A 17,175-nucleotide genomic window follows, 5' to 3' on the forward strand; every position below is an offset into this window, starting at 1 on the left:
TGGAACTGTTCAGCATGCTCTTTTTTTAATGTAATGCTTTTCTTTATTTTTATTAGTTTGAGAGAGGAGAAAGAGATGAGAAGCATCAACTCGTAGTTGTGTCACTTTTCTCGTTCATTGCTTCTCATACGTGCCTTGATGGCAGGGAGCGGGGGCTGGGGAGCTCAAGCCAAACCAGTGACCTTGGGGGTCAAGCCAGTGACCTTGGGATCATGTCGAGGATCCTGTGCTCAAGCTGGTGAGCCCATGCTCAACTCAGGGTTTTGAGCCGGTACCTTAGTGTCTTGGGTTGACACTCTGTCCACTGCGCCACCGCTGGTCAGGCTAACATGCTCTTGATTAAGGCAGTACCGTGCTGTGGTCCTTAGATAGAGCCTCCCCTTTCTCCTAGAGAGCATTTGGAGGTGTGTGTGTGGGGGTTGTACTTTAGCTGTTCCAGTGACTAGGAACACCTGTGTTCAGTTAGGTGCTGAACAGTCTGCAGTACTTAAAGTCACCTTGCATAATAAATGCTTGTGCTGCCCAGAATGCCAGTAGGGTCATGCCCAGTCAAGTGACATAGACACACCCATCAAGGTCCAGCAGCTTGGCCATTAGTCATTACCTACCATAGTGTTCATGTTGTGTAGATTTCATGAGTTCTCGGTCTCAGCCTTTGTCAAGATTGTACAGGACGGTCTTGGCTGGATAGCTCGGTTGGTTGGAGCCAATCGATGATCCTCTCTTTCTCTTTCCTCCCACCTTTCTCATTGAAATCAATAAATAAAAGTTAAAATGAAAAAATAAAAAAGCTTGCCTGACCAGGCAGTGGTGCAGTGGATAGAGCATTGGGCTGGGATGTGGAGGACCCTGGTTCGAAACCCTGAGCTCACCAGCTTGAGCCCAAGGTCGCTGGCTTAAGCAAGGGATCACTCGTTCTGCTGTAACCACCCCCCCCCCCCAGTCAAGGCATATATGAGAAAGCAATCAATGAACAACTAAGGAGCCGCAGTGAAGAACTGATGCTTCTCATCTCTCTCCCTTCCTGTCTGTCTGTCCCTATCTATCCCTTTCTCTGTCTCTCTCTTTCTCTGTCACACACACAGAGACACACAAAAAGATTTGTACAGCTCGCACTGTATCTGACATACCACATATAATGGATTAAAATTAACTTGGAAATAAAGCAACAAGAAAGTACTAAGGTAAGGATATTTAAAAGTTGAAAGTATAAGTTTTCTGGGATCAAGCCTGATACCAAACGGTTCCTCCACAACAAGGCACATCCTTCGTGTTTGAGCAGAACGCTGCCTTGAGCTTCTTGAGCTAGAAAGCCACTAAGATTAACCCCAAATGGGCAGACTTAAATACTAATGTATGTAGCTGTAGAGAAGTTACAGCCAGTGTGGAAAAGGAGACGTGAAAACGAGCGATTTCCCCTGCGATGACATGACTTTATATCCAGTAAACAGATGTCCTGTAGGAATATAGTGTGTTTGACAAGTCAGTGTCAGAAAAGTGGTTGTATGCAAATATATGCATATATTGATGAAAATTAACTTGATTTTATAGTGCTAGGAGGGTTTTGGAAAATAACATTCTGGTGCATCCCCCCCATATCAGAACTTAGGAATTACTCCTTTGGGCGGGGCCTGTGACTGAGCGGGGGAGGGACACCTGTTTGTTCCCTGCGGTTTGCCCCCTCGTATTTGCCAGGGCAGTGCCAGAAGGGCTTCGCCCACCTTGGGTTTGCCTGCTGACTGGGTTAGACGCCAGGCCTCAGGACTGCCCTTGGGTTAGGAGCGCAGGGAGAGGAGGCGGGAAAGGCCAGACCAACCTAAACTTGGCGGAAGGGCTTGGGCCGGAGCTGCTGGTGGTCAGACCAAGTCCTCGTGCTGGGCGGTGGGGTTCATGCAGGCTATGCAGACCTCACTGCACTCCATTTCAGACATTCACTTTCTGCATTGTGGCTTATGTCCAGCCTCAGTGACAGTTTTCATTTTACTGGGGTTTTTTTTGCTTTTTCAAAGAGCTGTGTAAACTTTGAGTCAAGTCAGATATCCATCTGGTTCAGAACCTTAAAATGGTTTTCTTTTCCCTGAACTGCGTTAAGCATTTTGCAAAATGGTTAAAAGTCGGAGTGATGGTCACCTTTTTAATGTTAATGATTAGCAGTGACTAAGGTTTAGAATTTATGGTCTAAAATCTGCTCGTGAACTCTGGGCTGTTCTATTTGTCTCAACCAGGCTAGTTGCATCTGGCGCAGATGACTTGGTGGTTCGGGGTCGGAACGGGTACCCAGCGGCGACGGGAACGCAGGTCTCGCTAAGGCTCTGCCTCCCTCAGTCCCCCTCCGCCTCCCCCTTTGGTGTGTTGAGTGTGATGGTCACTGGGATTATCTATTAGCGTGTCATTGGGACCTGCGTTTGTTACTGGAGTTGTCGACTACGGGGCTGCTCTTGGCACCTCTAAGATGTGCCCTTGGCACCGTAACCGAGGGAGACACTCGCCTGCTTCCTAACAGCCATTTTGTGGTTCATTTAAAAAAATAAATTATTGCCAGCAGGAAGAGAAAGAAACTTTAGTTTTTATATTTTAATATAATTGAATAACTTCAACTATGCCTAATCTTGCTTCTCGGCACACTTCAGTTCTTTAAATTTGTGGATTTGAGATTGGAGGGGAACTTTTCTTTTTGAAACTCTGGAAAATTATGCCTGACTTTTCTGCGCTGGTAATAGTCATGGCGGAACCTTGAAGACATCCTGGACGTGTTTCAAAGCATCTCTCAGTTACTGCCGTCTTGAGGGTTAGAGAGAGACACGATTCGTGAAGACTGATCTTGTTCCCGAAGTCAGAAGGAACGTGGGGCGTCCTGAGTGCGTGTGTCCCGCCCTGGCCGATGCATAGCCCCCGGGCAGCCCGTATCAGCGCGGGCAGCCTGTGTCCCCATTACGTCAGCGTCTGCTGGGAAGAATTCGGGATGTGGCTTTCCAGCTGTCTTCCCTGTTTCACTTGAAAAATGGGGAGAAGCAAGCATGTCTTTTCTTTTTATACAGCTCCTGTGTGGCCATGGTATTTTTCCTTTGGGACAATGACATAAAGTATATTTGTGTGTTTTTCATATGTTAGTAAACCTGGGTTTTCTCAAGTGGTACATTTAAAAACTGCCTTGAAATAAAACTTTTTTTTAAAGCAAACAACCGTATGGCAACATTAGGGCAATTTTTAAGGCCCTCCGGTCACCACCCCTCTGTTCTGTGTGACCTGACCATCCTAACGTCCTAACAGGACTTGTTGCTTTCACCTTCTGTCTCGATGGAGCGAACACGCTCCAGTTGACAGGGCCGCACCAGTCCGCTTGTCAGACTTTTCGTTTCTGAAGCAATTGTCCGTGTTTCCATTTCACATCGCTGGATAGTATTCTGTCCCCTCTGATGGGGTTTCTCTCTTCGCTGCTCAGATGGTTGCTGACATTGCCGTCAGTGTTCTGGTGTGTATGGGGTGGTTAACGTAGAGTGACCGTGGTGAGTACGTGCGACTCAGTTTATTCTTGTGTTGCTCTTTATTATTGTGTTCTCCGTACGAGCAACTTATAAGCCTGCTTTGCCCCACTGCCCGCTCGGCTGTCCTGAGGGTCACGGAGGGTCAGGAGGAGATGGAGTGTGTGAAACACGCTAACCGTGAAGACAGGGGTGTACATTTGAATCCAGACTGTGCCCGAGTCGAGACTCATGTTATCTTCCATCGGGGGTGCGTGTGTACATGTGTGCGGTGACTAGCATGAGAATGGCCGTTGGGGAGGAACGGACTCTTGCCAGGTTGCCAAGCAGCTTTGAGTTTGTGTGGAGGGCTCAGGAGAGGATTAGGGAGAAGATCACTCGGTTAAGTGTAACCTATTTCCTCTGTTTTCTAGATCAATGTCCGAGTCACCACCATGGACGCGGAGCTGGAGTTCGCCATCCAGCCCAATACGACGGGGAAGCAGCTCTTCGATCAGGTCAGTCCCTGTGAACTTAAGAGAGAGAAGTTCCCATTTGGAAAAGAATTTCGCAGCATCTGAATACCTTTGTCTCTGCTTTGCTATCTGCTTCTCCTGGTAGGGCAGATCATCCCCCCTCCACCGGGGGACCACACTGTGACCCATCCAGGGGTGGCTCCATTCACAGCCCTGCGGCGGAGTTTAGGGGACCTGGGAAGGGAAGGCTTTATCAGCGCAGTCCCGCACACCCCCCTGCCCGCCCCCTCCCCCTGGGGCCTTGGTGTCCACCCCCCTGCCCGCCCCCTCCCCCTGGGGCCTTGGTGTCCACCCCCCTGCCCGCCCTCTCCCCCTGGGGCCTTGGTGTCTACCCCCCTGCCCGCCCCCTCCCCCTGGGGCCTTGGTGTCCACCCCCCCTCCCCCTGGGGCCTTGGTGTCCACCCCCTGCCCGCCCTCTCCCCCTGGGGCCTTGGTGTCCACCCCCCCTTCCCCTGGGGCCTTGGTGTCCACCCCCTGCCCACCCCCTCCCCCTGGGGCCTTGGTGTCCACCCCCGCCCGCCCCCTCCCCCTGGGGCCTTGGTGTCCACCCCCTGCCCGCCCCCTCCCCCTGGGGCCTTGGTGTCCACCCTGGCTGTCTCTTGCCGTATGGTCTGAGGGATGGGGTGCGTGAGTTAAACTGAGCAGGCCACAGATTTTGGGGTCACCACCCTCTCCCCGGCTCTTTCTCTGACTTGAGGTTGCTCAGACATTCATCCCTGATCTGGGCAACACAGAGCATGTCCACCTTCCTGCGGATTTCTTCCTGTGGCCCAAAGGTGAATGCAGAGTGTTTTAATGAGACCACTGAGCCCCCATCAAGGCCACGATAGCTCCTCCAGGGGACAGTTCTTTAGAGAGAGTGAGGTCTGCTTTCTCAGCTGAGTAAGTGCTTCTCTGGAGCCGAGGGCCCACTAGGACAGCAGGACCACATGTGAGTTTGCAGGTCCCCTGAGCTGTGCCTGCCTTCCCGGGGCCCCAGTGGGAGGAGAGCACTGGTCTGTGTTCCAGGACTAACCCGGAAAGTGGAGTGGGCACTGGCTGGGAAGCCTGGGAGGTAGAGTGTTAGCAGATCTGGAGTCTGGTGCTGGATGGGACCTCCTCTCGTTTCTGATCCCCCCGCACTGGGGCCAGCTCTGCAGCGGCCCCACGGGTGACAGGGCGTGACAGTGCCTGCAGGGGTGTGTGCACGCCTGCTCTGCCTCACCCAATAAGGACAGACATTTACTGCCCTGGGTAGGGCTGGACTTCGGGTGAAATTCTAAAGGTTTCTCCTGAAAGATAATCTTGAAGTACGTTCAGTGAAGCCTGCTGAACTCCGGGCGGTGCAGGGCTCAGGGCACAGATGGGGAGGAGGCCCGGTGCCAGGGTCCACTGTGCCTGCGGCCACCGAGAGCCCTCATCGGTAATGAGTGGCCGCTGCCCTCAGGCGGCTTGCTGTTGAGGCAGTGCTGGGAGCTGTGCGTGAGGACAGCTGTGGCTGGTGCTGTAGTCCTGTAGCTCCTGTGCCTCCGCCGGCCACGCATCCTCCCAGTGCTGCCTTTCAGAGATTGTGCGAAGAGGCTGTGAGAGTTTGCGGTGCCTGTCTCTGCTCTTCGGGGCCCTCTGGGAGGGGAGGGGCGAAGGGAGTGAGGCTTCCCTGGCCCCCTCCTCTCGGGTGCCCACCGCCTCGAGCTCGTCTCCCTGTGGGCTCTGAGCCGGGCAGTGATGGGCACCCCTCCCAAGGTGACCTCAGCGTCCTGACCCAGGAGTAATACCTGAGCCAGGTATTGTTCTAATGTTAGGATACTTGCTCTCCAGACCCTGGATCAACAGCTGTGCACAGGTAGACCCCGAACTCAGTCAGGAGATAGGGGTATTTAAAAAGTCTAAACTCATCAATCCAACCAACATGCCAAGTTTAGATAGGCTCTGCATCCAAGTTATTCTGAAACTCATCAACCACCCCTTCCAGCACCGTGTTCCTCTTCCCCACGAACAAAGCCCCCTGAATCCGTGTGCTAGAGAAGGGTGAGACCCAGGCCCACTGTCCCCACCACTCCCGGGTGGCTGTCCTGTCTGACCTCAGCCGGCCTCCAGCACAGGTGCCAGGTTCCGCTGGGTGAGAGGGAAGAGGCCCCGAGGCCCCGCCTCCCTCCCTCATCCAGTTCCTGTGGACCGTTTTGTGCTTTTTTTTTCTTTCCTTTTTTAAATTTTTTATTCTTTTTTCAGTTTTGTACATTCCTAATGAAAAAAATACCATGACCTGAGAGCATGAGGCCGGAGCAGACCCAGAACACGACTGGGTCTGCATGTTGTAACTGAGGGAGGGAGGCTCAGAGCGTGCGCTGCCCAAGGTCACACCCCTCGCCAGGGCCACCCAGGTGCTCCGCTGCCCTGTCACCCTCCGTACTCGGGTATTTCTGGTGATCCGTTTGTCTGCCCAGATGAGCAGGACTGTCCCTCAGACACCCTGGACTGCTTCCTGGGGCTCCTTGCCACCCCTCAGCCACGGGGGCTGTGTCCTGACTGTCTGTCAGGGTCTGTGGGCTGCACAGGACTGTGCCCTCTCTCTGTGGCTGCGTCTGATGCCCTGTTAGGTCTGGGAAGCTCATTTATGGGCCAAACTGCCATCACTAACGCATGGTCCTTAATGGACTAGGTGGTCAGTTAGTCTAGCCCCTTCTCTCCTGCCCGTCTGCCACCAGAGTCTCTCCCGCAGTAACCGGTCCACAGCCTGGGCCAGGGCTCTGGCGTGGCGGAGCGTGTCACAGAGGCCAACGGCCACATGGAGGCGGGTTTCCCGACCAGCCGAGTGGACTTTCCCACTGCCGACAGCCCTGAGGGGCAGGAAGGAGGTGGGCGTGGGACGGTGGGTGTCGTTTCTCCATCACCAAAACCCGTTTTCCAGCTCTTGTTGAGATCGAATGAAATAGACACATCCCTGCCTTTTCCTTTGCAAAACCTGCCACTCAACACACGGCCGAGGCCGCGGTGGAGCAGTAGCTAACACACCTGTTCAGGGTCTGCTCTCCCGGGGAGGATCCGCTTCAGGTTAGGCCGAGGCCCTGGGAGGGAGTGGTGAGGTGTGTATTTCTAGGAGTGTCGGGCTTCCCATGTAGGGAGGACACAGGTTGGTTGATAGAATGGACCGCGGAAAGGACAGCTGATTCTGTTTTGTCATTTTGGGGAAGCCAGCAGGATAGAAGTAGGGCTTTGAGGCGCACTGAGGACAGTTTTTCCAGGAATCCATGGAAGATTTGTGTCATGAATACAGGCCGCCAATTAGAGCACCAGGGACCGTCTTTCGCCAGGAGCGAGGGCCGGAGTTTCATCCACGCCGTGGTTCCAGGCTGTGACCTGCACCGTTGCAGGGCTGGCCGCGTCGTAGCAGATGGGAAGGAGGAATCCGCGCTGTGGCCCTGAAGACCAGCAGGGGTCTGGCAGGGATTCGGAGGGGACGCCAAGTGGAAAGAGCCTACTTCAGACGGGTCAAGGCTCACGCGGAGGCTGCAGTTGGGTGGATGAAGTAGAAAGGCTGGGTTGGACAGAGGAATAGCTTGGGGGGGGTTTCTTGTACAACTTGGAGCAGCCCAAAGAGTGAGGCAAGGCGGGTCTTATGGCCAAATGATGAGACGGAGATTTGCGGGACCAAGAACTTAGCAGAATTGGGTGTAGAACATCTGGTCTTTGAACTGTGTGTCTCTGCACTTGGCTATCCGGAGAGCAAGACATCGGGTTTCATAAAAGACTCAGGAGGAGGCCCTGGCCGGTTGGCTCAGTGGTAGAGTGTCAGCCAGGCATGCAGAAGTCCCGGGTTCGATTCCCGGCCAGGGCACACAGGAGAAACGCCCATCTGCTTCTCCACCCCTCCCCCTCTCCTTCCTCTCTGTCTCTCTCTTCCCCTCCCGCAGCCGAGGCTCCATTGGAGCAAAGATGGCCCAGACGCTGGGGATGGCTCCTTGGCCTCTGCCCCAGGCGCTAGAGTGGCTCTGGTCGCAACAGAGCGACGCCCGGAGGGGCAGAGCATCGCCCCCTGGTGGGTGTGCCGGGTGGATCCCGGTCGGGTGCATGCGGGAGTCTGTCTGACTGTCTCTCCCATTTCTAGCTTCATAAAAATACAAAAAAAAAAAAAAAAAAGACTCAAGAGGAGAGCACTGTGCAAGGGCCAACATTTCTTTTGGGTCGTCCCGTGAGGAGGAGTCCTGGTTATGGTGCCTCCTCCCATTTTTTGGGTGAGTAGAGGGAGCAGGGAGCAGGTTGGTCCTTGGTGTGTAACCCACGGACCCCAGGCGCTCCAGCGGGCATCTCCCCAGCGGGCATCTTCCCAGCAGCTGAGGAATAGGCTCAGAGCGGGAGTTTATTAGAAATTTCAGATTTTATTTTCAGCAAGTGCTCCAGGTGCCTGATTGGTCATTTCTAGTGTATTCAGTCTTTTTTCCCCTTTAAATGTGATAGAAGCCATATGCTTATTTGAAGAGTGGCCTAACATTGTGTGTCATGGAGTTTAATTAAAACTGTACAGGCCCTGGCTGGTTGGCTCAGTGGTAGAGCGTCGGCCTGGCGTGTGGGAGTCCCGGGTTTGATTCCCGGCCAGGGCACACAGGAGAGGCACCCATCTGCTTCTCCACCCCTCCCCCTCTCCTTCCTCTCTGTCTCTCTCTTCCTCTCCTGCAGCCGAGGCTCCATTGGAGCAAAAGATGGCCTGGGCGCTGGGGATGGCTCCTTGGCCTCTGCCCCAGGCGCTAGAGTGGCTCTGGTCGTGGCAGAGCGACGCCCTGGAGGGGCAGAGCATCGCCCCCTGGTGGGCAGAGCGTCGCCCCCTGGTGGGCATGCCGGCTGTATCCCAGTCGGGTGCATGTGGGAGTCTGTCTGACTGCCTCCCCGTTTCCAGCTTCAGAAAAATACAAAAAACAAACAAACCAAAAAACTGTACAGCAAGGCTCTTGGACTTGGTGCCGACGGTGTTTAACAGGTGTCCACATCAAGTTACATTTCTGTGTCCAACACACATGGATAACCAGCCTGGGGCTCTGTGATGGACCACAGGGGACACTTTTCTACTTCTGTGGAGAATTTCCCAATACAAAATCCTCGCCATGACCTCAACGTGAATTCTACCTTTCTGTATCAGAATTTGAAATTTCTGGAGGTTGAAAGAATGCTTGTCACCCTGAGCCTGTGTGAAGCTGAGCACTCCCCGCCCCCTCTTCTGGAAATGTGCCACCACCTCTCTCTCTCTGGGACTGCTGGCTGCCTGTCCCTCATGGAGCGGGTCCCGGGCCAGCTGGCGGGGAGGCGGAGACGGCGGCCAGGGGAGGCCCGAGAGTTCCTTTGCTTCATGGTGGTAACTCTCAACCCCCTTTTCACACGGGCACGCCCGACAGGTGGCATTCATACCTGTGACGTGCGCTGTCACTGGTGTGCCCCGGGGATGCCCGGTTCTCGGTGCACTAGCTGTCACTCACCTCGTTGTCTGCGCTCAGGGAAGCGAAACGGAGTCCAGAGGAGTAAGGGGGGGATTTCATAAGATCTTACGAGTTTGTAAGATTTGAGGTTAACCCTGAACCTGCTCAAACTGATATTAAAAATAAGTCGTTCGAGGCTTTGGGGCAGTGGCCTGTGTCAGTAGCAGGGTGCTGGGGGCAGGGCCGGGCTCCCCTAGTGCCCCGCCGCCCCCCGAGACTGAGCCGCCCCTGCGGTGTGTCTCAAGACCACTGTGCCCCCCGCCCTGTCTCCCTCTCAGGTGGTGAAGACGATCGGCCTTCGGGAAGTGTGGTACTTTGGCCTCCAGTACGTAGATAATAAAGGCTTCCCTACCTGGTTGAAACTTGATAAAAAGGTAAATCAAAGTTAACTATTTGCAGTCTGTTAAGGGGGTGTCGGGGCTCTCCACTGACTCATTGAAACTGGAGTGCCTTCCTCTGTCTTTGTTTTTGTTCCTTTTTATTTGTGTAAAAGTTTTTACAGACAAAAAGGGTTGCTGGTTTCCAGTAAAGGGGAATATTGGCTGGAAATGAGACCCTGGCATTTTCTCCTTAGTGCTTACTCATCGGAGCAGACGATGGCTGATTCTTAGTTTTTAGTTGACCTTAGTGGGGATTTTTTTTCATTGACATTGTTAATCTTATAAACCATGAATCATCTCCTGTTTTGTAAGAACCTGTTACTGCTTTGTTAGAGCCTGTGAGAGATGATCTCCCAACTCTAAAGACCGAATAATTAAAGAAAAGCAATGAGCTAAATGTGTTTTCTCCAAACAGTTTGAAAACGGTCCCTTTCCCAAGCCCCGGCCCTCCTCCCGAATGACACAGAAGTCGGGGCGGGGGCAGTTGGGGCTGTGAAGGGGGGAAAGGCGTGAGGAGTTGCTAAAAGGAAGGTCCATGGTCCAGGGCTAGACTGGCCGCGTGGACAGATTCCACATTCGCGGTCATCGGAGCAGGTGCTTCCAAACATAGACTTCTCTCTGGGAATGATCACATTGTCCCTCGAGAGTCAGGGTTGGGCTCGTGGCCGTGTGGGTCAGCAAATGGCTAGCTGCTGCTAGACTCCCCGCTACGTGTGGGGGGAGGGTGAGAAGACTTTTTAAACCGGCCCTTCTTCGTCTTTCATACTAACAAAAAGGGGACTTGCAGAATAAACGTTACCTTTTGAAAAGCGGCCTGAGGGGGCCGGGCCCTCTGGAGCCGGTGGTTGGAAGCCCACATCCAGGAAGGCAGGCCTGTGTGTCCGAACCTCCCGTGAGGGTCTGGCTTCTGTCGCCCAGGTGTCAGCCCAGGAGGTCAGGAAGGAGAACCCTCTCCAGTTCAAGTTCAGGGCCAAGTTCTACCCCGAGGACGTGTCCGAGGAGCTCATCCAGGACATCACGCAGAAGCTCTTCTTCCTGCAAGTGAAGGAGGGCATCCTGAGCGACGAGATCTACTGCCCCCCCGAGACCGCCGTGCTCCTCGGCTCCTACGCCGTGCAGGCCAAGTTCGGAGACTACAGCAAGGAGAACCACAAGTCTGGGTACCTCAGCTCCGAGCGGCTGATCCCCCAGAGGTGAGCAGGCACTGGCCTGGGGGAGGCGGGCAGTCTGGAGCAGCAGCAGGAAGCGCGCGGCTCTGTCAGGGGCACCTGCCCCGGGAGGCTGGGTGCTGGTCACTGGCCGGCGTGTCTGCGGTCCCCTACGTGCCCTGGCCCTCAGCAGGCACTGACCGGCACAGCGCCCCCGGAGGCACCGGGAGCCACCTGAACAGGGCCTGACAAAGAAGCAGCAGGGAGGGCCCTTCCTCATTGGAGCTGAGGAGCGGGGCTGTTGTCTGAGGCTGTTAGGAAGCAATCAGATTTCCCAGGGCCTCACTGCCTTGCTCTTTGGGGGGTATAATAATTGAGCCCCATGTTAAGTCGGTATTGATTTACTAATGGTCACGTAAATGACCCCTTTTGGCAGAAGAACCTCTTAAAATAAATACCCCTTTAAATTTCTTTTCTAGTAAGTCGGAGTTTGTCTTGTTCAAGATTCTAGATCACCCAGGTTTCTGGTTGTCATAGACACAACTGCCGCACGTTAGGAAGTAGAAGCGAGTGCACGGGGTGGGGATTCCATTTGGAAGAAAGGTCGAGGTTTGCGTGAGGGTAGGCAGAGCCGCCAGTCACCCGTCACGGTCCTGCAGGTAACGCTGCTCTGCCCTCTTCCTCAATCCAGAGTCATGGACCAGCACAAGCTCACCAGGGACCAGTGGGAGGACCGCATCCAGGTGTGGCATGCCGAGCACCGCGGGATGCTCAAGTGAGTGCCGTCTGGGGCTCTGGCTTTCCAGCCCGTCCGCTTTGCGTGGGGCCCTAGGTCCCAGTGCCAGACAGACCAGGGGAGGAGCTTTCTCCTTGAACAAAGCCAGGTGCGCTTGCCTGGGCTGGGAAGCACTTTAATTTTAGCCTTCCGGCCCTAACCCCTCCCCCTCTTGTGTCTAAAACTTCCTTTCCGTCAAGGGGACAGCAGCTTGGTTCACAAGCTCTCAGAGTTTTTTCCCTTCTGTCACAGAGGTGCTAGTTTCTTCACTGTCCATAGACAGTCGCCTTCAAGTGTGTGCAAATGGGGAAAAACAGGTCCCAGGTGAAGACACCTGCTGTGAAGACTGAGGAGTGGCCGAGTCTCAGCTGCCCCAGAGGCCGAGCCTCGGGCCTGGGCATTGTCCCAGCCTCAGGAGATCGTTTGCAGTTTGGGCTCCAGAGACGTGGCTTCAGAGTTTCCCGTCCGAGCCAAGCTGCTTTTGCGGAGGGAAATCGTTCAAAGCCTCCCCTAAGCCAGGGCTGCTAGCGAGGCAGACAGAGGGAGCCCCTGCAGCCCATGTAGGCAAGAGAAGAGAAAGATCATGCCTGGAATGAAAATGAAAAAGGGAAATTTATGTCCAGAGAAACCAGCGTGAGTCAGTTCAGTTCTTTCAGACTGTGTGAAGGACGTCAGTGGTCAGCGTCGGGGACAGCCCAGGGCACAGGCAAGGGTGGCCCGCGGAGGGACAGCCCCCGGGGACGCACGGCTGTCGGCTGTCCCACGGGACCCGCCTTGCATTTCAGAGGCTGGTCGTAACATCGCTAACAGTGACGCCCATGTGTGCTCTCCCCGACTAGGGATGGTGCCATGCTGGAGTATCTGAAGATTGCCCAAGACCTGGAAATGTACGGGATCAACTATTTTGAGATAAAGAATAAGAAAGGAACGGACCTTTGGCTTGGCGTGGATGCCCTTGGGCTAAATATTTATGAGAAAGATGATAAGTGAGTTGAACTTTATCTCCGGTTGGTGGGGTCTGGGGCCTGGAAATGGGAGAAATGGCAGTTAAGCATGTGGGTTACTTTTGAAGTATTTATCTGGCAAGTTGCTGGCCTGGGGTGTGAATCTTAAAGGGCTTTTCGACTGTGATGGGGCCACATCGGGGGTGGCTCAGAGCTGTGCACTCTTTCCTGTCACTGTGGCCTCTTGAGTGGCACATGTAGCACGAGCTCCAGGGTCCAGCAGGGAGACCGTGAAGGTCTGTGACCTCGCCCCACCCCCCACCGGGGGGCCGGCACACCCAGAGCTGCCTCCCAGGCCGCCGGGCCGTGCCAGGCTGCTGGAGGTTTGTGCTAATCCAACCAAGACTATTTATAGTACTGTCAGAGACCGTACGATTCTGGAAACAATAGCCTTTGTGTACAGACAATTGCGTTCAATCCTCTGAAACTGTGGGAAGTGTCTAGAGGCATTCAGGTTAGTTACGTCTGTTGTGTATAAAGCAAGCCAGGTGAGGGGGTCGCCAAGGAGGCCTCCCACGCCTGTCTTCGCCCACCCCTGTGGTTACAAACACTGCACGTGCGCCCCTTTTCTGCCAAGAAGCTGGCTGCACAGAAAACGTCCCTCTACGTCAGTGAGGTCAGGTTCGCGGAGGGCGTGCCCTGCGCTCCGAGGACCAGCCTGAACCCTAGATTCTTCCCGTCAGAAGCTACCTGAGTTTAAGCGGCAGAGGAAGAAATGGTCTCTTCTGGGACGAGAAGGGAGAGGCTCCTTACTGTCCCCGGAATGTTGCTCTGAAAGGCTCCCCTAAACAAGCCCTGGTGGTAGCCGCCGGGCTCAGGGTCCGAGCAGAATGTGGCAGCACACCTGGCTGAGGGAGCCAAACCTCTGGCCCGGGCTCCTGCTTCCGTGGCTGCGGGGAAGAGGGACCCAGGGTTAGGGGGTGTTCCTGGGCCCCTGCTGCTGGCACGGAACCCAGGCTAGACCACTGTCCCCACCCTCCTGGCCATCCTCCACGTCATGGCTCTCCCCCGTTTCCTACTCATGCCCCCCACCTTCTCTCAGATGTCCGTGTCCCCTGCCCCCACACTCCAGACCTCCCCAGGCCCCTCTCTGTCACAAGGGGATTAGCACTGATTTTGACACATGATCCACAGAGAGAAAATGTCTGTGACCCCGGCCACCTGGCATCAGGGCAGGGACCTGGGTCAGGTGTTCCTAAACCCTGCACTGAGCTCCTCCGTCAGATGGAGGCGTGCCTAGGAGACTCGCTCCTGGAGGATCTGGTTCCTCCCTATGACACGATAGGCTTATCAGAGAATCGCAGGGACTCTTCCCGAGCCCGGAGTGAGTTACTGAGGACTGCTGATTGCAGCCGGTCAGCCCGCCCTGCCTAGGAGCCGCCGTGCTCGGGGTCAGAGCACACAGGGGCCTCGCGGACTGTGTGTGGGAAACTGCCTCTTCTTTGAACTCCCTTCTTGAAGGACTAGGTTTTGTAAGGTAGCCTCAGCCAGGGCGGTCCAAACAGGTTTTTCCAGCTGTTGGAAACAGCCAATGGCGGGAACTTGCTGATGTCAGCCTGTAACCACCCCAACCCTCCGCAAGTGCATGTTTTCCCTCCACGTAGCATTGGAGCTGTGCGGCTCTTTCAGCGCTGCTCCCGCTCCCCTGCCCACAGCTCAGCAGGGACACTGGCAGTCTTCTCAAAGGGGTCTCCCCCAAGAAGAGGCCGGGCGTGGGTTGCCTCTCTAAGATCACTCTGGCCATGTCCCTCCTCCTTAGGGACAACCTCTCCCCCCAGCGACCTCCTTTCTGTTCTCACCTCCTTCCCTTTCCCTCTCCCTTTGGAAGGCAGTTCAGCTAACACTCATTAGCACATGTTAATGAGTATCCATTCATTTCTCAGTCACTCAGTGGAGAGGAGAGAAAGGAAGGAAGAAGAAGCTGCTGCTCTGGGGGGGGGGGGGGGTAATGGGTGCACAAGGCCAGGACAGGCCCTTGGAAGGCGGCGTCCGTTTTCAGTGGTGAAAGACACGCAGGCAGGTAGTCACTCCATCAGCAGACCCAGCTTTTCCTTTTAAACAAATATTGACAAGTCGGTTACCAGGATAATCAGGGGACTGTGACACGAGTCTGAGGAACGCGATGACAACTCTTAGAATGTGTTGATTTGGTCCCCTGAGCAGGACTAACAGTGGCACTTGGAATCACCTAGAGTATTATTCAGATGAGAAATTGGAGATATTGAGTATGTTAGTTGGGTAATAAGAGACTTAGTACATTCTGCAAATAAACAGATACATCTTTATGTTACCTAAAATGTTTACTCCTTTTATTTTTTATTTATTAATTTTTTTCTGAAGTGAAAAGCAGGGGGGCAGTCAGACTTCCACATGTGCCCAACCCAGACCTACCCGGCATGCCCTCCAGGGGGTGATGCTCTGTCTATCTGGGCTGTTGCTCCATTGCAACCAGAGCCATTCTAGTGCCTGAGGCGGAGGCTGTGGAGCCATCCCCAGCGCCCGGGCCAACTTTGCTCCAATGGAACCTTGGCTGTGGGAGAGGAAGAGAGAGATAGAGAGAAAGAAGAGGGGGAGGGGTAGAGAAGCAGATGGGCGCTTCTCCTGTATGCCCTGGCCGGGAATCGAACCCGGGACTAACACACGCCGGGCTGATGCTTACCGCTGAGCCAGCCCCAGGGCCTGTTTACCCCTTTTAGTATTAAATATGCTGATTGGGAAGTGTCTCTTGGGGTCCCTTTCTTGTGGTGTATATAATTGTTTGGCGGGAGCAGGCAGGATGAAAGCGTTTGTCTTTCCTCTCTCTGCCAGTCCTTAGGTCAGAGCGGCAGACATGCAGACCCCGCCCCCGTCCCTGAAAAGCAGTATCGGATTGGGAACAGGGAAAGTTCCAATTAGCTGTGTTACAGTTCTACTTGGTATCCTGAGACCAAAAACAAAACAATAAAAGCCAGACAGACCAGAGGAACCTGATCCGGCCCCAAAATTCTTTAGTCCTTTGGAAGCCCTTTTCCCTCCCCTCGGGGCTGAGTCCATTCTGCAGTCCTGCGGCAGGAAGGAGGTTCTGACCCGGGGCTCCGGGCTGCGCAGGCCGCCCCATAAACCCTCTCAGGGAGCAGACTCGGGACCAGAGCCGACACGCTGGGGACGGTCACAAGAGCCCAGTCACCTCTTTTATTCGGTTTCTGGGCAGGGCTGTCAATCAGGTAGTCTGGTTGCCGTTTCCACTTTTATTCTCTTTAGAAATGATGTTTCAGACATAGTATAATAAACAGCTATTTTAAAGAAATTATTTCCGCTTTTTAAAGTCATATTCATCAGGCAGAGTGTGTTCACTTTGTCTTTTGGTGGCGGTGGCGGTGGCGGTGGCGGTGGGGTCCGCAGCTCCCCTGGGAGGGAGACGCCTGGAAGCAGCTGTGCAGACCCTGTGAGCTTGTTCCCGGGACAGCCGGGACCACAGGTGTCGGGCTGTTCCTTTCCTTCTGGTCTGTGGAACCCCGCCTTGCCCCTGGAACAGAGTTTTCCAGATCACTGAGTCTTACAGAAGCTGGCCATGGCAACTTCCGCAGGACTCCATTCAGACCGTGTCCTGTAAGAAGGGGAAAGCTCACCTCAGACTGACAGAGTTTGGGGACCGTGAGACGCGTGCAGGGCACCCTTTACGCCTGGCCCTGCCACAGGCTGTAGCGAGGGGAGGTGGGCGGTTCCAGTGCACCCTTCCACGGCCTGTGACCTCAGGATATCTTACCGCTGGTGGGGGTGGGGCTTGCCAGCCTCCTCCGAGTTATTAGCCTTCCCTTCCTAACCGATGCTGTTAATTCCAGCATCCCTTGACGAGTCTTGCATGAAACAGTTATTACTCTGGTATTTGAGAAATGATGATTTAAAAGAAATCATTCATTTTACATCTGTTAATTGGGATTCTAATGTAAGGAGACCAAGTCTCTTGTCCATTTCTTTGTTTAGTTACTTCTGTTAACACGCACTCGTGGGTGTCTGTTTTATTCTGGGGGCTGTAACCTAATACTGTTGCTGCTCAGATTGTTTGAGGTTTACGAGCCCTTTGGGGCTGACCCCTGCGCCCTTTCAATATGACCCCTTGTTTTTTGAGCAGTTTTTTTCTTTTTACTTCAGAATGTTCTGGATTGTCTTGAAATTCCCTGCTTCAGACCTGGAATCAGCTCTTTCTCGAAAGAGCTCTAGCCCCTATTATTCAAGAATCTCACTTTTTTTTAAAAGTGTGTGGCCCAAGCAAAGACAGACTCATACTATAAATCCTTTGGGAATCTTCTCTGTTCATGTCCTGTGTGTGAACTCGTTTAAAAAAGGAAAAAAGAAAGCAGTCCTTGTAGACTTTTAATTTTCTAACTATGGTCAAGAATTCAAGGAGGTTCTTTAACTCAGATGTGAGCCCTAACTTTCGTGTTTAG

At 54.0% G+C, this 17,175-nt stretch overlaps 1 protein-coding gene across 1 annotated transcript in view; it reads left to right on the plus strand.

The window, feature by feature from the left end:
* The window catches only part of EZR (ezrin), a 50,654-nt gene that overhangs the window by 21,927 nt on the left and 11,552 nt on the right, over positions 1-17,175 (plus strand). The window contains exons 3-7 of the mRNA XM_066372918.1: positions 3,896-3,979; positions 9,720-9,815; positions 10,740-11,014; positions 11,661-11,744; positions 12,584-12,730. Of these exons, the coding sequence (XP_066229015.1) occupies positions 3,896-3,979; positions 9,720-9,815; positions 10,740-11,014; positions 11,661-11,744; positions 12,584-12,730 (686 nt within the window). The remainder of the gene's footprint in view (positions 1-3,895; positions 3,980-9,719; positions 9,816-10,739; positions 11,015-11,660; positions 11,745-12,583; positions 12,731-17,175) is intronic.

Source organism: Saccopteryx leptura, chromosome 3 (assembly GCF_036850995.1).
Source record: "Saccopteryx leptura isolate mSacLep1 chromosome 3, mSacLep1_pri_phased_curated, whole genome shotgun sequence".
In the NCBI taxonomy this organism is placed as follows: Eukaryota; Metazoa; Chordata; class Mammalia; order Chiroptera; family Emballonuridae; genus Saccopteryx; species Saccopteryx leptura.